Genomic DNA, 27704 nt, shown 5'->3' with positions numbered 1-27704 from the left:
ACTAGTTACACACACATGCAAATATAATATTTATTTATTATCCACTTAATTTTCACTGTGATTTATAATTTACTGTAAAATAATGTCTTCTCTTTTATATGCTTGATTTGTCTAGGAAAGATGTTAAAATCTAAAATTTAATTAAAATTTAAAATCTAATTTAAAAACAAATTTTCCAATCACTTCATAATGTACCAAATTTCTGAAACGTGGCATAATTTAGGTTTCTGATGAAAATATTTTATGTATATTTTAAAAACTTAATTCTTCAAAAAAAAAAAAAAAAAACTTAATTTTATTTAATACGTGGCACTCTTTGGTTGTGAAAATGAGAAAAATTCATTATAAGATTGTGAAAACGTATTACATAATATATTCAACTAAAAATTAAAAATAATAAATAGTTTTATGTAAAAAATTTATCAACAAGATTCCATGTATATTTTAAAATATAGAAAATAATTTTTTAAATCAAAACTCACGAAGTCAGTTAAGAATCTCAAGACCAGACCAACACACACTGAATACAAATCAACAATAAAATTAAGCCATGATGTATATTAAAAGTAAAAAAAAAGTTATTGATACTCATTAAAAATAAATTATATTAGCATTATGATTGAAATTACAGCTGATTTTTTGTTTTAATTATGCGTCGTTATAAATTCAAAATAAATATATTTAAATATGTTATATTGTGAGTAAAATGAGCATTAATTAATATGTCTTATGCTTCGAGGATTTTTGCTTTGGTTTCCAAAATTCTAAAAAATAATAGTAGTATTTCATATATGCAAATTAATTTTTCTATGCTAGAACAACTTATTAAATTAAAACTATTTATCAAACTAAAGCATGGTTTTTTAATAGCTTTTCACTTTTATTAAAACATTAATTTTAAATTATATATGCCTTTTTTATAAACAATGAAATGAATTAAATTATGTATTCATTGCTGCAAATTTTTAATGATAATAATATTTCATATATGAAGGTAATATCCAAATTAACTGCTTTTTAAAAGTCTTTTCACTTGAATTAAAACAGTAATTTTAAATTATAATTTCTTGTTATAAAAAATAAATAAACAACATAATGTATTCTTAACAATTATAATTTTATTACTGTAATTTCGAACCAATCAAAATTTATTAGCCCATAATTACTCCGTTTTCTCCATGCTGGTGTTCACAAAATATGTTTACATACGAAAACGATTTTTAATGCATGAATGTTTAATACATTTTTCTGTTAGAAATCTGTAGGCTACATTTCATTAACAATGCGATTTTTTGCGGTTTTTATAATGCAGATTTGATATCATGATTAAAAAAATAAAATATTAAAATATATGTAAAATATTAAAATATATGTATATTTGGTTTAATTAATATTTTCTCAGACCTATAATGTTTAGAAAATATTATCATGTTCTTAATACTATAGTATAAGGAGCGAATATTTTCTACACCCTTTTTCTTGAAGCTTCGATTTTATTTTTCAAATTCAGGGCTGTTTTCGAAGTTTTCTTCCTTTCTTTTTAAATAAGAATCTGAAATAAACACTGTAATGTCTTTCACAAAATCTTTATGAGTTCAAAAACTGATACAATAAATAAAGATAGGGCGCTTACATTTTTATACCGGAAATAAACGTTACTGAAGGTGATTTACATGAGTTAAACAGCAGATACTCCTAAACATGAGGAACAATAGATAACAATAACGCAACAAATAACCACAAATCTAACACACTTTCAACTATATATATATAAAAAAAACTTTTACTGTTTCATTTCCTATAAAGCGTAATGATCACTAAAAATTCTGAAGCTGTCACTTCCAAAAGCGAGGCCATTGTGTTTTTAACACCCTTCACAAAACACGGCCCAAATTCCGGGAAAACTCTACAATTTTATCAATAGAAAAGCTTAAAAGGCCCTCTGCGCTTGACAGCTCATCATGGCTTGCGCGATATTCCAGGTAGAACGAATTCGTAATAGGTTTTGCGAGATGGAATTCAACAACGCCAACCAGTGTTAGTTTCGAATTGTTCATAAACCAGACTAAACGGGTTTTGTGATTAGCAAGTCGATTGTCTAGAAAGTCGAATGCATGTTATCAAAGATCATTATTTACTGTCTCGAAGCTTTTAATACGCTGCTATGCATTGTCTGTAGTTTGAAATTAATTGTGCAGCAGCAAGTTTTGAGAATCATGAGACATTATATAGTCGTTCTACATGTGTCAAGAGAAATGAATGGATAGCTGTGCGCGGTACTTAATTATGATGCATGTAGTTACGATACTCTTGAGAATAAAGGATGCTTTCGGCGCAAATAATATTGCTTTAACGCAGAATTTGACAGTTAGACTTATTTGAGTAATGAATAAGCTTTCAATAGAAATGCCTGAAGTTCATAAAGTTGTTTCATATCAAATGTTGAATTGAAGACTTTTTTTTTTGTCTTTTAAAAATGCCAATCCAAAGTTGTAAGACTAAAGACAAATATTTAAGACTGGATTCTTTCATTTTGGTGACAGTAAGAAAAAGGATGCGTGATCAATATATTTTTCATGTATTGCTCATACTTAGAAGGGCTGAGATGGTTTAGTAGTAAATGAGTTCTGACTTCCTGGCCTAAGAGTTTCAAACTCGAAATTCGACTCCATAAAAGACTTGTTGTTTAAGCGGATCTGTGCAGATTTAATCCAAATGAGCTTTTATTTTGAGTGGTGTGAAAGCATGGAGAAAAAGTATCTAATCAACTTCTTCTTCGGACTCAGTTAATTATTACATCTTTCCAAAATAGTTCTCGTGTTGTGTATACGTTATTTGGAATTTCTTATTGGAAATTGATAAATACACTTCAAAATGGAGTTATTGTGATGGATATTCTAAGCTCTTGGTCTATCTTTGCTATTAAAAGTTGCATATGTATCTATGAAGACTGTTTTCCTTCTTATTAACAGTATATCAGATCTGATTATCACATATTAACTAAAGAAAGTTGTAATAGAAAATCCCCTGCACATTGGTTGACACTTAAAAAATATTATCTTTATTAATTATATTATATTTATTAAATAATAAGAAATATTTCGAGTACTTAAGAAATACTATTATGTTCTTTATTCATAATGTCCATGACCGTTTAAATCAAAACTGATCACAGAAATCGGATCAGAAAAAAAATAGTGATCCACTAACAGAAAAAAAAATAAAATAAATGCAATGCCTAATAGAAAATAAAAATAAAAATGTTGAAAGGAAATAATCTCAATAAACTTCTTTGTAGTCTGTGAACGAAGTATTAAATGGATCAGTTTAAATATCATTTATTCATGCTTAAGTTATTTATGCAATGACAAATATGTTATTCTTAACGTTAAAAAGAACTTCTTTCCGTTGCTTAACACCAAAACAGAAATTGTCATTTGGGCATCTGATATTAATGTAAATAAAAAGGGATAGAAAGTTTATAAACACCACCCGATGTTACAGATGGTAGTGGATAATTATATATATACTGATTTATAAATCAAGCATTAACAATAAAATGAAAATGTGACGTGCATTTCCTGTTAGTCAAAGATATATTAGAGAATCTAGGTAATATCTGAAGTAAAAGGAGGTTCAGCATCAAAAAATGTGTATAAATTAATTCTTGGAGGTAATTCAGGGAAATCTATCTAATATTTTTGATTCACTTGGGGGGAAAATTGGGTCAGACTCACTATTAATCTACCCAAACAATTCCCTATTAAAAAGCATGTAGGTCAACCAATTTTTGCATTATGTTGGTCAAGGTCATAGTCAGATTGAAATCATAATCAACATCCGTTGATTCTTATTTTTCAAGCATGACAAGGCACCTGTCGATACTTGAACTATGATGACCATATCTACCAAAATTATTATCTGACAAAACTTATTTTTATATTACTTTAAAACACAAAAAATATCTTTTTAATGGTATTATTTTCCTTTCTTTATATTTTTTAAAAATATTTTAGATACTTTTTGGAATTAAATTTAAGACATGATCTGTAATAATGTTATGATTCCATCCAAATTCCGTTCAAATTCATCCATCATACCTTCAATCACGTGCTTTTGCCAATGTTAAAAATAAATTTAAAAAAAGTGCGTTAATTGGACATTAACTTCAAAATAGAATTTCCAATTTTCAGTTTTTATTTCATAGAATATACACTTTTTGTTTTCCTCCAGCAGTAATTTGAAGATTATTCAATTAAATTCATGTTTTTTAATCTTATTAAACATCAAAATTTAATTCTAAAAATATATTCCATATCGAAGGTTTAATACCTCACAGAATCAATAATCTAAGCGAGTAAGCTGGTCACCTAAGGTGGCTGGTTGAGAAAAATATATCATGCTTTGAAGCTTCAGAAAATAGGGTATAGTATTTGTTGTAAGATAGTTTTTTTTTTTTCTCATTATAAAATTTCACTAATACCTTCCTTTCAATGTATCAACAAATCAGATAGCTGTAAAAAAAAAAAGAAGTTACCTGTCAAGGTCGAAGATCCCTATTTGGAAGGACAGGAAAGTGATCTCGATTCTGTCCCCGTATTTCCCTCCCGCAGCTGTAAAGGTCAGCGTGCACGTGGGAGATCTGTGCTCGCTCAGTCGTAGAGGATATTTCAGATCAGTCAGCCCATAATATGTCCGATTGCAGTCTGTGAAAAAAATGCTTCATTTTAATATACCATCATAGATTAAACAGATTATAAATCATTTTTAATGATGAATTGATTGAATGCCCGATTGCAATCTGTGAAAAATATACTTCATTTTAATATATCATCATGGATTAAACAGATTATAAATCATTTTTTAATGATGGAAAATTGCAAATTCCGTTTATATTATGTTCGTTTGCAATCTGTAAAAAAGAAAAAAAAATACTTCCTTTTAATATGCCATTATGGATTAAACCGATTATAAATCGTTTTTAATGATGAAAAATTGCAAATGCCATTTATGTTATGGCATTTGTAATTTCGGTAAAAATAATACTTCATTTTAATATGCCATCATGGATGAAGCAGATGATAAATTATTTTTAATTAGGAAAAATTGCAAATGCCATTTATGTTATGTTCGATTGCAATCAGTAAAAAAGTACTTTATTTTATATTCCATTATGGATTAAGCAGATTATAAATCATTTTTTAATTACAAAAAATTGTAAATGCCATTTATACAGAATACAATTGACAAGTGTCAAGGTAATTCAAGTCAAACACCTTAAAGAAACATGTGTTGTATGTTTTAACAAGAATAACCCAGCCAGAGTGACCCCTCTTTAACTTTCTTGTATGCTATCAAATAAATGCACTTGCTATTATTAAACACATGCCAGTGGTGAACAGTGCTTACAAAGGAACCCATTAACATGCGTTCATTGGAGGGTTTTTTTGGCGATAAATCGCTTTAATGTGATTAATATATAAGTATCAGAACACCAAATGTATATTTTTTATTCCTTTCTTTCTCCAACTAATTGAAACCAAAGTTTGGCACAAATTTTTAGAATTCCATATTTTATTTTTTTTAATCATTCTACCGATAAGACATTTTTAAATCAAACGAAATCACTTTTAAATCTGCACCACTCAGAACTGCTTTCATTCCTTAAAATAAGAAAATTACCTCTTTATATAAATTTGTTTTCATTTAATAAAATCCAATTACAACAAATAGAAAATTAACTCTTCATTGTAATATACTTTAAATAGTTTCAATTTTTTTTCATCGTAAAAGAAATTATTCCTCTTTTACTGCATAATTCCTCTTTTACTGCATTTTTCTTACTACCATATATTTTTAGATGAGATAAAACTTTTTAGCCTTACCAAAATCGTTGTTGAATTAATGAACCAGAGATTTCAACCCTGTGTTCTTAAAGTAACATCCAATCACCTTAATAAATTATATTTACTTAGTATTTTCCGTATTAGCGAACAGAAAATTAACTGCTCTTTGCGGAGGATTTTAACACATTCAATATTTATTAATTATAATAATTATTTAACCGCGTCTGTGAAAATAATATACTTTAAAAGGATATTTTAACGCTCAGTTTCATTTTATTGCTTCCGCAGATATTGAAAATAGATTCATCAAATCCACTTCGATCCTCTTCAAAGGCCAGCGCCAGAAATAAGATAAAAATTTAAAGAGCATCTCTTGAGGATTCCTTTCAAACTTTAGAACAGGTTCAAAAGAACTGATAAAAGTGATAATTTAATTAAACAAATCACCCGTAAGGGCACTTCCCAAGTAAATCAACAGGAGGTAGACAAAATTCTGAATTAGCGAAGCATGGAAATTTGTTCTTTTATGCCTTCAGTGTTTCAATCTGTAGACAACAGGTATTTTTCGATAGAATAGTTTTCTAAGTCTAAGATTGCAATTAAGAACTTCAGGATTTGCATACAAGAGAAGCTGGTGTTTTGTAGCGCACTTTAAAATTATTTTTTTAAAAAATGCATTTGTATATTCTCGCGATTTTATTCTTAAAGTAATATTAAGGAAATAAAAGTCGTTTAAGTATCGGAAAGATTCTATACTTGTTTTAATTTTCGAATAAATTAATATCGGATTTTAAAAAAGTATTTACATTAGAATTACCGAAAATTTAAGAATTGCTTGCAGTAGATTCAATTTTTATTTTTTCATATATGAAAACAACTGCAATTACAAACGATTCGACTTTATGGTGCTTCGCAAAAAATACTGAAAAAATAATTTTACATACATCTGAAAAAATAATACATCTGAAAACAAATACTTTTCTGGTAGTTTGTCTGTTAATCTGTGAACAAACGATAATTTTTTTTAAAAAATGCATTTGCATATTCTTTGAATTTTATTTTTAAAGGAGTATTAAGAAAATAAAAATCATTTAATTATCGAAAAATTCTATACTTGTTTTTTAAATTAATTAATTTCTGATTCAGAAACATTATATTTACATTAGAATTACAGAAATTTTAAGAATTGCTTGCACTAGATTAATTTTTTATTTTTTCGTCCAAGAAAAGAAATATTGCACTTGTCAAACAATTCGACTTTATGATGCTTCAGATTTCTCCGTATCTGAAAAATATCTGAAATCTCCGTACATTTTTGGTAATTTTTCTGTCTGTCTGTATGTGAACATAAGATTTCACAAACATAATAAACTAATACGATCAAATTCGATATGCAGCTTCAATATCGTTGTAGATTTCCGTTAAATTTAGTGCCAAATCCGTTGACAGGAATTTTATCGGATTATTAAATATGCAAAACATGCAACTGCTTGGAGACTGCAAAAATTTGGAGCTCCCCGAAACCTCCAGACTTTTTTGTAAATATTTGCAAAATAATTTAATATTCTACGTTTATCGAGTTTATGAACGCTGTGCAAATGAATTAATTCAAATTAATATCAAATATGGTTTACATTTTGAAACATTATTAAAACAACATACTTAATCAATTATCTTTGTTTATTTAAGACAAATTATGAATTATTGTTTTGTCATTCTAAAAAATATGTTGATAATATAAATTTTTATTTTCCGTTTTCGTATCCTTAGTATATTGAAACTAAATCTCTTGAACTTGATGCGTGATATAATGCTTTATTATTTTAGATTCATAAAACTGCTTATATAGAGATTGAAATAAATACTAATGTATCTATCTTCCGAAATTAGAGAAGAGAAAAGGGGGGGGGTCTCATCGCCTAATGTCCATTAAAAGGTTTAATCGACTCTTCTGTTCGTATGCATCTTAACATGATAAATCTGTGGTGAATTGCATATAAGCCAGTAACAGCGCTTCTGCCCGAACAGCTGTTTTGGCATAATCGGTTTGTTACTGGACTGCTAACCTAAAGGTCCCAGGTTCTATCCTAGTGCGTCCCTACCTTTTCAAATCAAAGATGCTGAGATCTATACTCTCTTACATAAGATACTGAAAAGCAAAAAAATATATTTTTATGAAACATCTAGATAAGAAATCAAAAATAGTAAAAATTTGAGGTACTGATAGGATTAGCTTATATGAACAAGAATAAAAATCAAACCTATATAATATTTAAAATTTTATTGAAAGGTTAAGAACTTTTTTTTCCCTCTGAGGTTTTTTGGAATATATCCTTATTGAATTCGATGCGCGTTTTGACTTTTAAGAATATTTGTTTTTTCCAATACCCTTTTGATAATTTTTTTTCTTCTTTATAGAAAATGTATTGTTGGGAAAGAAACTATTCAAATTTTTATTATTTTCTATATTTTTTTGACTTAATAATATTTCATACTGCAGTATCAGGGTTTATTAAAAAATATTATAATTTTTTTTCAAATGATTACATTCTAGCACTTCTCATAAGGAATCAAAATTAAATAATCCTAAAAATATTCTTCGAGTTCTGAAGACAGGTAATGTAAAAATTTTCTATCAGGAATACGCAATTGCAAAAACCAAATTTTTACACAGTTAAAGATTAATAAGAAATTGATTTCAAAATTCCATATGATATCCATTAATAAAATAAAAAAAATCAATACAATATCAAAATAATTCATCAAGCTTTCAAATGATATACTGTCATTACTACCTAGACTATAAAAATTATCATTACTTAAAAAAAAAATCATTACAAGAAAAATTCTATCAACAAATCCAGTCCATTGCAAATTCTATCTAAATTCTATTCAGTTTTTCTGCGAGACAAACATTATGGAATATAAACTAAATAAAACATATAATCAAAGAAAACCATTCTAATGCACATTTGTTCTTCGTAATCAAAATCTATAGAAGTTACCCACACAAAAACAGCATGTAATCATAATTTGTTGGAGCAAAAGAAAGCCACTTACATTATTTATATAGATATTATCGACAAATATGGCCGCCGACGCCAAATAAATCTCAAGGCGAATCCGTCGGAATTTTACCATTATTGACCAACCGACGTGTCGCACCCAGCCTCGAGCTACTCTCGCCTTATTGCTTTTGCCTCATTGGAGACGCTAAAAGGAAAATAGGATCGCCCATCTTGACTTATGCTTTGGAAATGCTCTTCTATTTATTATGAAATCGAAGACTGGCTGCCGATATTGGAAGTCTTATCGAATGTGTTTTCCTAACGTCGAATATGCGGCTCCTCGTCAATCTTTCCAAAATAATACGGTTGGATATTAAATGTTTGTGGTGATTTTAATGAAGTGCCAAGATAATAGTTAAAGAAAGGTTAATGAGTAAAGAGTTTGTAATGCTTATAGTGAAATATGTCATATAAAAAATAAATATACACATTTTTTACAAACTTATTTTTGATCATAGATTTTAATTTCAAACAAACACTTGTGTCTTTAAAAATCAGTTCATAATAAAATTTTGCTTAAAAAATCAGCCATGAATCACTTTTGCTTAAGAAAATCAGTAACGTCAATCAATTTTCTTTAAGAAAACCAGTAACGTCGATCAATTTTGTTTCAAAATCAACTTTAACCTATATATTCTGTGTTTTGAAATCCTTATCTGCAATTCTAAGAATATTAAAAAAGAACGCCAGCATAACAGATATTTTGATCTAGACCTATAAAATTCGGCACTGATTTCCTTTGAAAAATGAAAATGGTTAGTGCAATTTTTTTGCAGAAATTTCAACTAAAATTTTAATGAGTCGAAATTAGAAAGATTTTGGATTTTATTTCGTGATTACTCCAAGAAACTTTATAGCACAAAATTAATTTTTGCATCATTTTAAAATTCAATAATATCTTTATACCGTAATAATATCCTTTGTAATATCTTTGTAAAAATTTATATAGTCGTCTGCAATCTATCATTAAATTTTAACCATCTATTTACCATATTTCATGGTTGATTTTCTACAGTAGAATTCATTACTACAGTAAAACTGAACAGTTTTTGTAATGTAGTCAAATATTTAAACGGTTAATGTTTTCCATAACTAAAAGCTAATTACGAATGATTCTGATAATCATTTGAACATGATGATAAGTGTACATGAGAAATCAGAAAATGTAATTTCATTACCAGAAAATTCAGCAAGAAATTTGAAACTGATGACCTTGACATTTACTTTTTTTCCATTATTGAAAGTTAATTACAAATGATTCTGATAATCATTTGAACATGATGATAAGTGTACATGAGGAATCAGAAAATGGAATTTCATTATCAGAAAATTCAGCAAGAAATTTGAAACTGATTACCTTGACATTTACTTTTTTTCATTATTGAAAGTTAATTACGAATGATTCTGATAATCATTTGAACATGATGATAAGTGTACATGAGGAATCAGAAAATGGAATTTCATTACCAGAAAATTCAGCAAGAAATTTGAAACTGATTACCTTGACATTTACTTTTTTTCCATTATTGAAAGTTAATTACGAATGATTCTGATAATCATTTGAACATGATGATAAGTGTACATGAGGAATCAGAAAATGGAATTTCATTACCAGAAAATTCAGCAAGAAATTTGAAACTGATTACCTTGACATTTACATATTTTCCATTATTCAAAGTTAATTACGAATGATTCCGCTAATTATCTCAACACTGTACGCGATTAATCAGAAAATGAAATTATTTAACCGGGAAAACTCAACGGAAAATTTGAAATTATTGATCTAGGCATTTAAGTTACATATTTTCCATTTCCTAAGGGTGAATAATTCCGCTAATTATCTCAACAATTGTATGAGGAATTAATTACATTACCAGGAAAGTCAACGGAAAATTTGAAATTCATTAGCTAAGCACTTAATTTGATTTGTTCCATTATTGAAAGCTAAGAACGAATAATTCTGTTGGTAATTTTAATAATGTGCATGAGAAATCAGAAAGCGAAATTATATTGGCGGAAAAGTCAACCTGAAATTTGAAAGTGCACTTGAGTTTTTAATTGCAGTATGATGACAGGGGACTCTATTCCATTAAAAAAGATGATGCACACAATAAATAGAACAGGTAAATATCTATTAAATATATCAAGATTTTAATGTCTGTTGCAATTGGATGCTTAACTTTCTTTGTAGTGTTAATTATGTATATAAGATTATGAATAATAAATTTAATTGAAAATAAAAATCCAATTACAAGGGCAAACAACTGCCCATCAAAGGCGGCTAATCTATATCTATACTTATAATAAAGCTCAATGTGTGTGTGTGTCTGTGTGTGTGTTGGCGCTCTACAGGCCAGACCGTTTGACATACAGCTACCAAATTTGGTACATGTATACCTTGGAGGTTAGGAATGTGCACCTGGGGTTCCTTTTTTCGAATTTTTAATTAGAATTTTAATTATTAATTAAAAACTAACTTTCCCGCCAAAAAAATCTTCCATTTTCCCCACCGCCAACTTTTCCGCCAAAAAAATCTTCCATTTTCCCCACCGCCAAACGAGAAAGGCTTCAGTTTCTTTTTTCTAACAACAGTAATGAGGCTAGGGTTAAAATTTTTCGGCGGATTATTTTAATCGGTTTTGTTTATTTTCTTAATGTTTGATGCATTTAAAATTAAACATTGTTAATGAATCGATCTTTCAGATTCATTCTGAAGTACTTTTGAATTAAAATAAAACAGAATAAAGGAAATTAAAAATTTCTAATCCGCATAGCGTTACCCCAACTGGCGTAGAAAAAATCACGTATTTGCGTTACGTAACAGGCGAAGAAAATTCACGCATGCGCATTCTGTTCTGATTGTTGCCATGACAACGTTATCAATGGATGATTTAAATTATTTTTGGGTTAGTTGCATGCTTTTGTAAGTAAATTGTTTTTATGTAGTTATATATTTTTTGTATATGCTTATAGTTTTAAGTACATAGTTTTTTAAGTAGTTTTTTTTAAACCTGTTTTCAACCGTTTATTTTAAACGATTCGTTTTATTTTCTTAGTGTTTGATGCATTTAAATTTAAACATTGTTAATTAATCGATCTGCTCATAATGAATCTAAGAAAATTTTGTTGACCAACTCTTGAGATATTGCATAAATTAAAAAAGATTTTCTTTAGTGCCCATAAAGTTTAAATGCTGAGTGACTCTATTTTCAGTAATCAGATTATAAAAAAATGCTTTGTTTCAGTAAAAAATATTATTATATTAATTGAAGATTAATTCTTTCCACTTTAATTTAAAGCATAAATTCTACGGGTGCTAACAAAAAATGATAGAGATACATATTACGTTATGACTGAAGGCCTTTATAATATTATGAATGAATTATATGATAATCAAAATTTGAAGTTTTAAAATATTTTGATGAAGAAGCTATTAAAGTAGAAAATGCATAAAATATTTAATTATTAAAATTTTAATGAACATTAAGATTGGCGAACCGGCTGGTCGCCAAAGGCGGCTAGTAAACAATAAAATTAAGGCTGAAACTGGGGAAATTTTAGAGTACCTACTGTTAGCAAATATTACCAACGATGTGCTTCGTGCACGGTGTTGGGGTGGTAACTCCGTACATAAATGTTAGCAAATATTGAAATGCTATAATATTTTTGTTCTAACTCGAATTAAAATGAAAAGAAAATTATAATTAGATCATAATATTAAAGTTGTCTAAAAATTGGAAATTTGTTCAATTTTGTATATTTAACAATGCAGAAATCGATTAATTGATTTAATTCCAATCATGAGATTTCAGCATATCATTGCTTAACAAATAATGTCATGCATTTCAAGTTTCCAATTTTTTTTCTATGCGCAAAAGACAGGAAAAAAATTGAAATCTTTTACTGCCAATAACAGATATTTGTATATTTCTGACAAGACAGATCTTTGATATTTTATCGTATTGATTTGTATATATCTGATCAAGTCAGATCTACAAATTCCCAGACAGATCTTTGTGTATTTCTGGAAAGATAAAAATGAAATCAAAAGTTCATTTCACAACTATAAAAATAAAATCTAAAAAAAATTGTTATTTACTGTGAAAAAATAAATTTATTTTCCTTATAGATAAATTCGAAAAATAGTTGATAGGTGGTGTTGCTTATTAAGCTGCTGTATTTTCTATAGATTAAAAAAAATCAAATAGTTATTTTTGAAAGAATTAAACAATTATTTTTATGCCATGATATTTTTCTCTTTAATATGTTTTGATTTTGCTTTAATGCATTAGAATATTTTTATTTTACAGCCAATAACACAAATATAATATAGATAATATAAATTAATATAATATATAAAATATAGTGAAAATTGATTCAAACAGATTTATTACAATCTTCGTCAATATTATAAAAAAATTATTAAAAAGTTTTCAAATAAAACTTTAAAAAGTCATAAATGCATGATTTGAACCCCTCACAACTAAATTGGATTTTGTAGTTTTGTTGTTTTTTTTAAATTTAAAAAATGTAATATTTTGTTTGCTCAGAGTCCATTTTAATTAATAAATAATAAAAACATAATTTTAAAATTCATAAGATCAAATCCCATGACTTCAGTGTTAACGTTACTTTTAAAGTTATATAATTGTGTTATTCTAAATGTTTATGCATCGAATTCTTATATAATAGACTTACAGATAAGTCTAAATTACAGATATTAAACAAATCAAATGTTTTCTGTAAGTCATTTCATTTGCTTGGTATTAAATTGTACAAATTTAGAGACGAAACGAGGTTGAAATAATTTCACTCCCTTGTCATTATTTCGTGATATAGGTCATGAACTCGCAGAGTCACGCTTTTTTGCAAAGACACATAAATAAAATAACTGCTATCCTCAATATCCAAATGCGTGTTTATGGGCTCTTTATCAAAAGATATACGAAATGTTTAAAAGAAAAGGTATGATATGCGTTGCATGTACAAAAAACAATCTAGACAGCATGATGTCATAATCAACTATAAAAAGTTCCGGTGTTTTCCAGAAGACCTCACACGGCTTTAGTTCTTTCAGCACAGCGGTTCTTGAGTCTTCAAAGCAGCTTTTCAATATGAAACACCTCATTGCGTTTCTGATTTTTCTCTCTGGATTTAGTTTTGTGGTTACATCTGAATTAATCTCGAAAAATGTGACTTCTGTTTTCACTGGAATACGTCGAACGGGTCGCAAAAACTATGGTCTCTACCAGCCTCAACCTTCAAAGGACTATGGTGATACTGGTGATAGCAACGACAGCTCCTACGAAGATTCGGGAAAAGGTGCCAATAGTGGCAAACCACTTCAGGGAGGCGATTATCCAAACTTTGGTGATTTCAAAGGCTATGGACAATACAGCAACTATGGACCTTCCAATTATCCATTATTTGCTCCAAATTACAAAGGATTCCAGTTCCCATCCTGGAATGGTAACAAACCCGGAGATGGCAGTGCAGCTCCAGTCAGTCCTGATCAAATGATGGGGATGATGATGGCTTTAAGCAACATGGGTGATTCCAGCAAACCTGCAGACACTGGTCTGCTCACCAAGCTTTTCTCCGATCCAAATGGAATAGCCCAAGCTGCCATCATCCCCTTGTCTATTGTGGCAGCAGCTTTTGTTCCAGTCTTGATGAACTACATCGCAGCCAGCAACGCCCCTCAAACAGTCTCCACAACTGCAAACAACAAGGAGGCCAGGAACTTCGATGTTTCAAGAGATTTGGATATTGTCATGGAAAACATCGCTACTTTTGCACGCACCATTGAAAGGGATGGGTGCATACAAAAGACTGTTTGCAGAGTTGCCACTGGTGTTTCGAACGTACCTTTGTCTGACTACATGAAAAAAGCAGCTTCAAAAGTTTCTAGCTTAGTTAAGGACGATTGGGCAGATAATTTAGGTGTAAGAAATCTTATTTCAGCTATCAGACACGGTAATTGTGCTAATGTTTGTAATAGACCTGTACCCATAATTAGATATAAGTAATGTTAAAATTAATTAAATAAAAATCAAATTTATTTTATAATTAGAATAAACCTATTTTGTTTTAATCCATTGTATGTATTTATTTTTATGTTAATTCTTAAAATAAGTTAAATTTATGGATTTCATTTTTAGTGAAATTAAAATTATTTCAGAAACAAAGGAAAATGTACATAAATCAAGCAGAAAAATTCTATATATTTAATAAAATCGACTAAATTTAAATATATGTTTAAAATTAAATTCATTTAATATGTCAGTATTACCGAATAAATACTTAAAATGTTGCTTTACGATAAGATATGGTAACATTAAAAAGGAAACTTTAGTATTGATCTGAGAATCATCTATTAAAAGAATTATTGTGTTTTATCAGCATACCGTAATGTAATTTCCTTAAAACTAAGATTATATAATTACTATAAATGAAAAGAAGAACTAATAAAAATTTAATTACATATTAAATAAAAAAATTTTTAAAATCTATATCTTATTTTAAATATTAAAATCTTTCAAATAAGAAATATGTTTCATTAGTTCTGAAATAAAATGATAAGTTCTGTTTATCTACTTCCCTTATATAAATAATAATCTATTTCTTCAAATATTTCAATATCTGACAGTTTCGATATATTTTTGTTTATAAACATCTCGTGAAAAGACTTTAAATTGCTTAATTGTTTTTTTTAATTTTTAATTACTTTTTGTGTGATTGTTTCTCACTGTCAGAATGCTTTTGGACAATATGTGCCAAACCAAAAGTAACAGGAATAATATTTATTTTTTCATAAATTATATATAGAGAGAAAATGTTAAGTATCATTATACAGTCTAACGTTTCAGGTAAATTATTATATTTTTAAAGAAATTTTTTAAATTGTATGTTAGTTGAACGATTGAATTAAATATGAAATGTTAACAGCTGCACTGTTCAAAACCTTAAAATGTGTGAAACGATTTTTGATCTTTCCTACGGCAATTTTCAAAGACTTTGCATTATTTGAACTTTATAGAATTTTGAAGATTGATTTTTAAATTGGCATCTTGATATTTTCAAATTATAATTGAGAACTTCACTCGTAATTTTGGAATTAGAATTATAGATGAAAATGATATATTGTTTCATTGAACGTAAAAATGTATATTTATTTTTAATATTAAAAAAAAGTAAAATTTTCTTACTGTTAATGATTATCTCTATTAAAAAATGGAGAAGAGTGTGCGAGCGGAACATTTGATCAATTTATCATTTTTAGCCAATACTACCATATAAGTTGGAGGATAATCATGAGTCTCTTTAAGCGGACGTTTTGAAATGATAATTATAAATTTTATTAATTATAAGCTCATTTAGAGTTTGGAATTTTTTTCAGTCAAAATTTAGGAAAATGTTATTGTACAAAATAATGTTTACTTTATTTTAAAATTCATAATTGTGCCAATTCATTATCGTTTGATTGATACCGAATTAATTATCGTGAGTTTCTTTCACTGAATTTCGCTAATATTTATATTTTTTGCACAATTTTTTTAACTTTTTCTTTTATTTAGGAAAGAAATTCAAACGATTTTTTTTCTGTTTAATCGCGCTATTTTTTGAATTGTTAAAAATTAAGAAATAATTATTCTGTTTGTTATATACTTATTTCAAAACGAATAAGAAAATGGAGTTACACGATTTTGAAAGTCAGTGTGAAATTAAACGTTAAATTACCTCGTATTTTAAATCGATAAAACATTATAGAATCTTGGAATACTAATCCATTAGAAATGTTCAAGTGCATCATGAAGAATATGTATGCGAATATTAAATTAACACGATTCCAAATTTAAGGCTTATAACTAATTGATTGAGTAAGTTATAAACATCGTGCTTAAAAGATTTAATTGAAATTAAATAAATTGATATTTATTGAATTGAAATTGAAAACCAATACAAAATAAACTAGTGGTTACCTAAAAATAATTAACAATACTTTATTAATAATCTAGTTTTAACAGATTAGTAACATTATTTGAAAACTCTATATAAATGATCAAAATCTCTGAATGATTGAAATATTTTTATACATAGTTCAAATTATCTTAATATAAAAAATCAATTTGAAACAAGAGCAGTTCGATATTTTGTTCAGATGTAATAAAATATAATAAGGAATTTGACTTTAAACCTTTAAGAAGAAAAGTGAGAGTTATAAAAAAAACCCGATTCCATTAATTAATAAAATATTTTTCTATAATATAAGCAAACAATAAAGAGATTTTCAAAATTTTTGTTGTACACATTTTGAAGGAAGATTCTTTTAATTTTTATCAATAAACTAAAAGTATTTAAGCAAATTAGAGGAGAGTTTTATTCACGGATGGAACATTCTTCTTCCAATAAAAAAATATCCTCTATAGCCCTAGTTATCTCTCACGCATTTTTAAATGACATAATTTATGACGAGAAAAATTTTTTTTAAAGATATGAGCAATGAAAAAGTTATACGAATACATTCTGCAGCTGTTAATCCCAATGGAATAGTTAAATGTTTATTCCTATTGATCTCATGGAATCCCTAGGTGGAAACTCTATTGGAAATGCAAACATAAATTTACAATATTCGGTTAGATATTTGTCGATGGCAGGGACTGGAAAAGGGGCAGAAGCTTCACGTTTGCTTAAAAAATCTCGAATATTATTGATTAATTTTAGAGTCCTTTGCTTGGAATTTATGTCGATATAAATTTAGCTGCTTTCACAAATTCAGTTTTGTTGATGTCCTGACATAAGAAGGAATGTGGTTTGTCAATGATGCATGTATAGCTTGAGGCTGTTGCCGAGATTGATAAAAATAAAATAAGAATCGCAATGTATTCTACTGAGTTATTTTTCTCATAAATAATAAATATATTAGCCGAAAATGGATAACTTTGAAGTTTAAGAGGTTCCCTTTCCTTCTTAATTTACCACTGCATATTTCCAAAACATGACAATTCTTCAACATTCATCCAAATGCGACAAATCATTCTAAATCAGTTAAAAATTTTAAATAAAATAGTTAATCACAACGTATATATATAAATTTTTGTGAACGACCATGCGGTAGAAAATTATGATTTTTGAATATTATTTTGATCAATTAAAATGAGATTTCTAATTACAAGAAGTTTTGGTATTATTTATTGTGTTTTCTTAAAGGTAATTACTTTAAATTGAGTGACATCAATAACAATACAATTTTATTTTACCTAAATGTGTTAGTGTAAAGATAAAAAAAAGATACATAAACTAATCCTTTATCAATTTGCAACTTTATCTTTTGTTTGATAAATGTATTGATTACTGAAAACAATAAGCGACGAAGTTTTATTTTTGAAGCACTACATTTTTTAAAATCATTCCTAATTAACATGTCCACCGCTGCACGGGATAAAATTATTTTCAAGTAATTAAACACTTTAAATTCATTAAAATAAACTTTCCTCCAATGCTTTTTATTGATTTTTGTTTAACATTTCTTTTATCGTCTGACCCCTCGGCCAGCAGCTACAAAATTGACTGCATTTTTTATTCGTATTTTGAGCCATCTGGTCCGAATCTAACAACCATAGAAATTTTCAATTTTACTATCTATGACTGCTTTTTGATGTCCACCAAAAAATTTGGAAGCGATCTCATGTCATATGTGAAAGATTTTTCATATGATGATTTTTATTGTCCTGACCCGAAGTATCATTTTTTTTTCTTTTTTAGTACAAATATGTTTAACTAGAAAAAAAACCTTTAAATTTTTCTTTATTTTCACCTATAAGTTGTCTTACTTCATTTACAACAGGACATAATCACTTTGAATGATATTAAAAGCATACTTGAATCATTTAAATTTGAGAAAATTAAACGAAACACCATTTTAATTATTAAATTATGGTAAAAATTAAACTAGAATTATTTCACAGAAAAACAAAGCTAGTCTGAAATTCACTATGCCAATCGAAAGTGCTATTACTAACTGTATTAAAGCGAATTTTGAGAAAATTATTAAAATTAAAAATAGAGATTCAAAGGAATTCAATTTATATCATCAAAAATGAATTGTTTGCTTTATATATAAATCAAATTCATGCGATAGTTAATTTCTGAAATTATGAGTGAGAAATAAATCAGAAACAGTTGAATTTTGCCTATTTTTTAGTTAATTAATTTAATATCTTAATTACAATATAAACTTATATTGTAAGTTGCAAATAATACAATTGATTTAACAATGATTCCAAGAATATCAAGCACAAATTTCATACCTTTATTGCTGATGCTTTAAAATAAGTTGATACAGACATATAAACAGATATATATTTTCCCGTTTATATTATAGATCCACTGGGACTCTAAAATTTTATATAGTTAATTATATATATATTTATTTTCAAAAGCAATTGTAAAAATGCCAATACTAAAAACTCTTGAGAGAATCACATTGGGCAAAGTGCCCAAATGGATAGATATATATTCCTACAGCTTAGATATCTCTGATTTCGCGTATGAAATGTTATTGTCAATATCAGGACGTCTTTACCTTTATAATCGGTTTAGTTTAATCTAGTTAAATTAACGTCTAGTTTTGAGGCAATACCATTATAATTGGATTGTCAGATGAACGAACATGCAAACCCCTCTGTATGTCATTACACAAATCCAAATAACGCTATTAAAACTTTATTTCCAGCAGACACTCCAGATCAATTTCTTCGGCATTATTATTCAGTCCGTATGAGAGCAAACACGATCAGCGCTTAACAGGAAATCAGTCAATATTCAACGAATATTTGATAAAAGGGGGTCGCCTGTCTTTGACAGTTCTATCCATCAACCCTCACTTTAATATTCGGCGCGGTTAAAAATTGTGTTCTGCATCGACAAAATATTATGCAGAGCTTATTCCTTTTCCATTACTGGAAGATAATTCCTCCAGAAGCAAAATAAAAGAAGATTAAAATATTTAGCTTAGGTTTTATATTTAAAAAAGAAATTTCTGTGGTGTCTCGGTTAGAATTAAATTTCATTCAAATATAGAGGACAAATACAACGGAAAATGGGCTTTAAACATTATTGTTTATATATTCACTATATTTTAAGATATGAGATAACGTTCAGGACGAATTTTTTTGAAAAGTTCGAAAATAGTTATACTTTAGAATATTTGCAAAAAACGATTGAAAAAAAAGCATTTACGAAACCAAAAATACCAATAAAAATTTAAAAATTGGAATAACAGGCTTTTGAAAAAAGTATATATATTTTTTTAAAAAAGGGTAAAAAAAGTATATTTATTTTTTTAAAAAAAGGTTGAAAAAAAGTTTTAAACTCTTTTTTTGAAAAAAAAAACCATGCTGTTTTTTCCCTAAAAAAAGAGTATAAAGCAAAATACTCCTAGTTTAAAGATTTATCAAATGATTTACTTACCATTTTGCAGATAGTTCAAGAAATATATTATATTGTTCCTGAACAAAAAATAAGCTGTATTTCTATCCATTCTTTAAATATTAAAGGTCGACTGATAAATAACACAAAATTTTAATTTTTTTTCACTTTGTGAAGCACTAAAACAATTATAAAATATTTTTAAATGTGTAGATTGCTTATTCTCTAGTCCATGTACTGCAAAATGTAATCAGAAATCATTATACCAAATCTGAACAAAAATGTTCATTATATTTTCATTTATGAAGTTTTTCGTAAGAAAATTCTATCAAAGATTTGAATTTGAGAAAATGGTTGGATATTATCGGTAAGAATTAAATTTGATTGAAATATAAATACACGGGAGGAGAGGAATTAGATATTATTTCTTATATACTCATTATATTTTAAAGTAAGTGACAATGTTCAGAATGAATTTTTTGAAAAAGTTGTAAAATAGTTATATTTTTAAATATATGCATAAAAAAAAGATAGAAAAATATCTACGAAAAAACCAAAATATATCAGCTTAGTGGTAAAAGTTTTTCTAATTGAAAAAGAGGTTTTTTTTAGGGTAAAGAGACATATAAAGCGAAATTCTACGAGTTTAGAGATTTATCAAATTACTTGCTAAAAATTTTGTATATAGCTTAAGAAATATATTATCTAGTTTCAGAACTAAAAATAATCTGTATTTCTATCCATTCTTTAAATATTGGGTTTCAACTGATATATAACATGCAATTTTCAATTGTTTTCACAGTGTGAAGCATTAAAGCGACTATAAAATATTTCTAAATGAATAGATTATTATAACCTAGGTAAGGAACTGCAAAACATATTAATAAATTATTAAATCAAATTTGAACAAAAAAAATATGCATTAGATTTTAATTTATGAGGTTTTTTCGTAAGAAAATTCAGTCAAAGATTAGATTTGAAAAAATAGCATCTAAAGATGTAAAATAGCATTAATAGTATGTAAATTCTAAAATAAAATAAATAGAACATATAAAATATTAAATAAGAAAAATTTCATAATTTCTCCAAAAAAATCAACTTTCCAACCTAATCACCTAGCTTAATTTTTTCCATGGATGAATATGAAATTTTAGAAACATATGATCAAAATATAAAACTGTATAAATTATTTTAAACTACGTTTTATGATAAATAATATGATTCAGTACTTTAAAAGAAATTTTTCTATAAATATTAGCATGATGTTTGAATCTATTGGAAAGGTTCACCTAAACAATAAAAAAATAGGAGTAAAGTTAATAACATGGATGCAATGTCTATCGTTATTTCATGTTTTAAAATGCTTAGTTGAGAAGTCATAGAGATCAAATTATGCATGGGATTATAAACTGAATCAAAACACAACCAATATAGTCAATGAAATAAGTGATTTTTAAAACCAACTAGCAGTTTAAAATTAAAGATTGAATACATAAGACCATAAAATAAAACAAAATATCCACTTATTAATAAACATGTAAGATAAATCTATTCATTTCATCCTCTGAATGAAATTAAATGAAACGACGTGATTCCACGAAGTTAAATCTATACTTATAATAAAGCTCAATGTGTGTGTGTGTGTGTGTGTGTGTGTGTGTGTGTGTGTGTGTGTGTGTGTGTGTGTGTGTGTGTGTGTGTGTGTGTGTGTGTGTGTTGGCACTCTACAGGCCAGACCGTTTGACATACAGCTACCAAATTTGGTACATGTATACCTTGGAGGTTGGGAATGTGCACCTGGGGTTTCTTTTTTTCGAATTTTTAATTAGAATTTTAATTATTAATTAAAAACTAACTTTCCCGCCAAAAAAATCTTCCATTTTCCCCACCGCCAACTTTTCCGCCAAAAAAATCTTCCATTATCCCCAGCGCCAAACGAGAAAGGCTTCAGTTTTTTTTCTCTCAACAGTAATGAGGCTAGGGTTAAGATTTTTCGGCGGATTATTTCCATCGGTTCTGTTTATTTTCTTAATGTTTGATGCATTTAAAATTAAACATTGTTAATGAATCAATCTTTCAGATTCATTCTGAAGTACTTTTGAATTAAAATAAAACAGAATAAAGGAAATTAAAAATTTCTAATCCGCATAGCGTTACCCCAACTGGCGTAGAAAAAATCACGTATTTGCGTTACGTAACCGGCGAAGAAAATTCACGCATGCGCATTCTGTTCTGATTGTTGCCATGACAACGTTATCAATGGATGATTTAAATTATTTTTGGGTTAGTTGCATGCTTTTGTAAGTAAATTGTATTTATGTTAGTTATATATTTTTTGTATATGCTTATAGTTTTAAGTACATCGTTTTTTAAGCAGTTTTTTTAAAACCTGTTTTCAACCGTTTATTTTAAGCGATTCGTTTTATTTTCTTAGTGTTTGATGCATTTAAATTTAAACATTGTTAATTAATCGATCTGCTCATAATGAATCTAAGAAAATTTTGTTGACCAACTCTTGAGATATTACATAAATTAAAAAAGATATTCCTTAGTGCCCATAAAGTTTAAACGCTGAGTGACTCTATTTTCAGTAATCAGATTATAAAAAAATGCTTTGTTTCAGTAAAAAATATTACTATATTAATTGAAGATAAATTCTTTCCACTTTAATTTAAAGCATAAATTCTACGGGTGCTAACAGAAAATGAGAGAGATACATATTACGTTATGACTGAAGGCCTTTATAATATTTTGAATGAATTATATGATAATCAAAATTTGAAGTTTTAAAATATTTTGATGAAGAAGCTATTACAGTAGAAATTGCATAAAATATTTAATTATTAAAATTTTAACGAACATTAAGATTGGCGAACCGGCTGGTCGCCAAAGGCGGCTAGTTATTATATAAGTTAGGAAAAGAAATATACGTATTTGTATTTGGAATAAAACCATTTCTGTTGGCCTCATTTTCTAGATTTTTTTATAGTTTCCATAATAACATTTCTCGTAAATAAAGTTTATGTTTATAAAAAAAGGAAAAGAAATCGTCTGCACGCAAAATAAGTATATAAAACAACTCAAAATGCCATTCGTTTGAGTAAATTCAATATTTTAACTAAATGTTTTTTTAACTTAACCTAGTATTTGGGAAACAATGCAAAATAATGGTGAATAACTTAACAGCAGCTGTGTTAATAAATAATCAAAATATAAACTAAATAATCTCACTTCCACTGACAGCTTAATACTGGCAGGTGAAATAATACTTGAATTCTCTTTCGTTTAAATAAATCCCTTAGAAATTATTAAATCTTTTTTAATTGTGATTAATATTAAAAAACACTATTAAACATTTTGAAATGAATAAGAATACACTTTTCGTAGAAGAAATATAAATATATGTTTAAAATATAATACCTATAAAATCATTAATAATAAAGAAGAAAGCAGTTTTTTAATGAATTATTAACATAAGAAAGAAAAACTTCGAGAATCAGTTTCAAGAAACTTAATTTGATTGGATTTAAAACAACAACACCAACTTAACCATTTTCTACCGAACAAAACCTTTTGGCACGAATGAATTCTTATCAAGAATCTGAAATTCAATCCAATTTACTTAAAAATAACCTTCTCTGTTTTCATTCGCTGTTTAATTTTCGTCAGCTAACATTACGTGATTCAATTTCTCTATTTTCAACTAAATGCCTTGTCAAAACAGAACGCTCCAGCGTCCACACTGCAAACAACGGCAGAGGAAAATTTAATTAACGACTCAATACCCTCTAAGAAAGCAAAGACTTCTCCGAATAATAAAGGATCTTCTGTTCTTCGCTGAAGATTCCACTTACATCTGGTAAAGTCAATTTTCTTAAGAACCATTCCGAGTAAAACGGATGACGCGAAAGTTGAGCGTACACAACTACATGTTACGATTCACTGGTCTCGACTTCATTGATTTACTCATGTTTGACGTTTGCTTGAATTTCATTGGATTTTTGATCTTTTTTTTCCACAGAAAATCCAGGTATTGTTTGCTTTGAAGATAGATTTTCTGAGTATTAGATTATATTAAGCCAATGAGAAGTCATCGGTTTAGAGTTGACATTTTCGAATGAACCATTTTTGCTCAGTCTCTATATGAAAATTTTAAGAATAACAGATAGTTTGTAAAAGTTTTTGGAGATCCTTAGCAAATAGAACGACATTATGCTTAGTATTTTTCTTGAATTCATTGAACCTATATTTAATGCCTGTATGGATTTTATTTATTTTTTTTCGAAAAAAATTATTTTATCTATTGATGTATCAACATATAGGATATATATTATGTAACTGAACTTGGAAATTTTCAAAAGATCATTGTCATTAGGAAGGAAAAAAACCATACGAAAAGGGCTTGTAGTATTAATAATAACTTTCGAAGCCCCCTTTTTCTGAATAAGCATGGATTAGCAATAATTTTATTTTGATTATTACATAATACATTTTCTAAAAAGTAATAAAGACCAAAGACTGGAAACAATAAGTCCAGTATCATTTTCTCATGAGATTATTCAGGAATTAAAATCATTTCCGTAAAAGTAACTAAATGAGATGCACTTCTAAAAGAGATAAAAATAGCCGTTAATATTAATTTTTGCTGGATTTCAAAATAAATAAAATGCTTGATACATATTTATCGATTAAAGTTTAATTATGTCGGTTAGTAATGCTATGAGTAATACCAATTAATGCTATAGTTATATATAACGATAATTTTATTGGTGTAAATTGTTCAATTTGCAATTACTTACAACATATTTCTCAATTTTTATCCGAATATTTTACCAAAAGAGGATAGGAAATGAGGTTGAAATTGAAAAACTCATTTAAAAAATAGGTATTACTTTGAGACTAGGAATTTCAATTAAAAATTTTAGGAATTAAGAATACCAATAAAATGAGTTATTTGATTTTATAACAGCTTAATTTTAAGGCAGGAGTAATTTTAAACAAAAAATATAAAATGAACAAAATAGCCTTTTATTTGATTTTTTTTTTGAAATTCGAACTTACCGAAAAACGGGAATAACAGGTAAAAATTTCAGATCGATAGTTGTATAAAGGTTTGAAAAATACACCTTTTTTGTAAGGAAAAAAAATGGTAGAAAGATACCAGTAAGTATTTTTTTTCTCTATCAGAATTTCGGACAGAAAAAAAATTATTTTAAAAGTTTTATTTTATAATTTCATCAATAATCGCCGCCATGATGGTAAAAAGTCGGTATTTAAAGAAATATTGGAGAAAATTTAATTTGAAAAAGGAAAAAAAAAAATACTTCGAAGAGATTGATTCTAAAAGTTTTAAATAGAATTGTTCACGAGCTTAATGGTATTTGAAAAATGAATTCAGGTTTAATGATATTAAAATGAATTTTCTTTTCCCTTTTCTTTAAATGTAAAACCAGGATATAATTTGAAATTGTAGATTAACACTTTTAGAACAATTTTTTTTTGTTTGTTTTGTTTCAGTCTTCGTATCCCGATTTATAGAAAAGTCCTTAATAAATAAACTTAATTAAACTTTTTTCCATAAAAGTCGAATTTTTCAAAAACACTCTGGATGTCAATCTGATATAAACATCAATTATTTCCTTCTATATAATAAGTAGTTTAATGAAATCTCAAAAATTTTGCATACATTTAAAGAAAGTTATTTTTACCAAATTTACACTTTATTTAAATTTAAGTCTGATCTAATTTAGCTATCATAAGTTTCGTCAGCTTTCTTTACAGACATTTTTGATATTTACAACATTTTAATTTAAACTTTTCCTGTCAGTTTAATGGCTTTTCATATTAAAAGTGAAAATTCTATTGTTCAACTAAACCCGTTATTCGGTAATATACTCGAGAAAAAACTCAAGAGCCTGCTTTGAATAGATAATACAACAATAAACCAATAAAATATCAGTTCAATATTTTCCTCACATTTTTATTCATGACAATTTGACTGAACTAATATGTTTTTTTTTAAATAGTTTTTTGACAAGAAAAAGATAGAAATTCTTTTCAAAACGAAGTTATTAAATTTGATATTAAATAATGCAAACGATATTTGTCTAACGTAGTGCTGTACCAAGGAAAGATACGATTTTGATACAATCGTATAATTTATCAGCTACTCTTTAACTTATTTAGATTATCGGTATGTAATAAACAAATTAAAAATTATAATTAATTCTAAGAAATCTCAAAAAGTAAAAATGAACTGCAATATAATAATTTTTTAAAAAAAATTATAATCTATTACAAATTTGCTAGCAAAACATCGCTATGGTTTCCAAAGCATCGATTTAGATAAATTGGTTGAACGACTGATATAGTTCATTGATGTATTAATGCTATCTATTCAAATACAAATACTTCCAAACTTTTTTTAGCTTTCTTACTAAACTGGTTGTCTGAATTAATAAAATGTAATAAAAAGTGAGACTATATTAAAATAAAAATATTCTCATTCTTTAAATAATTTATAAAAATATCAAAAATATTATTGCCGAAATTGTGATAAAAAATATTCATTATACCCAGTCAACAACTTCTAAAAAATGAAAGGATATTTATTATATATGAAATTTAAAATGTTTCAGGTGCTCATTTGTGAAGGGATAGTAAAATGATAAAACCCATGTGGTGAATCATTGAATTTTTAAATAATGATTTGAAAATTGTCTGTTAAATTATTAAAATTTATTTTACTTACTGCTTACATTAAAAATGGCATGTTGTTTAACTTGAAGATCACATGCAAACTACAATATCTGTATCATAAATTTTTGTTACTAATTCTTTTTATAGTTTACTACTTAAAAAATTATTATATACTAGCCTTCTTCGACAACCAAATGGTCCAATGGAAATACTGGTTGTGTTTAATTGCAATTAAACTTCTTATAGAAAACTTGTTATTCAGAATTAATAAAGTTTACCATAATAAAAATAAAATATAGACAAAAATAAAATCTTTTGATTGATAATATTTATACCATGACAGCAAGAAGTACAAAGATGTATACTATATTATTTAATAGCTATCCAATCTCAAACAGCTACCAAAGCCTATCAATTTCACCTACCACTAATGAAAAAAGATAACAATTTAGCCGCCAAATGACAATTTCCTAATTATCTGTGGAAGATGACGGAACGAAAGTTTTTATAATTTTTGCATAACTTTTCAACTTTATGTAAATCTCATAAAATTGCATATTTATTCAAACATTTTATACGAAGATAACTTTACACTCCGAAATACAAATATAAGAAGAAAACTGGGTTATACCAGTGAAGATCCTTTATAAATTACGTATGT

General features: G+C 27.2%; 1 protein-coding gene across 2 annotated transcripts in view; it reads right to left on the bottom strand.

Annotated features, from left to right (window-relative positions):
- The window catches only part of LOC129962386 (uncharacterized), a 409662-nt gene that overhangs the window by 78609 nt on the left and 303349 nt on the right, over positions 1-27704 (bottom strand). For both annotated transcript variants that reach the window (XM_056076178.1, XM_056076230.1), the window contains one exon: positions 4538-4706. In XM_056076178.1, the coding sequence (XP_055932153.1) occupies positions 4538-4706 (169 nt within the window). The remainder of the gene's footprint in view (positions 1-4537; positions 4707-27704) is intronic.

This window comes from Argiope bruennichi, chromosome 1 (genome assembly GCF_947563725.1).
Source record: "Argiope bruennichi chromosome 1, qqArgBrue1.1, whole genome shotgun sequence".
Lineage (NCBI taxonomy): Eukaryota > Metazoa > Arthropoda > Arachnida > Araneae > Araneidae > Argiope > Argiope bruennichi.
Note: the sequence above shows the minus strand (reverse complement) of the source record. Positions and strands in the feature narration are given on the sequence as shown.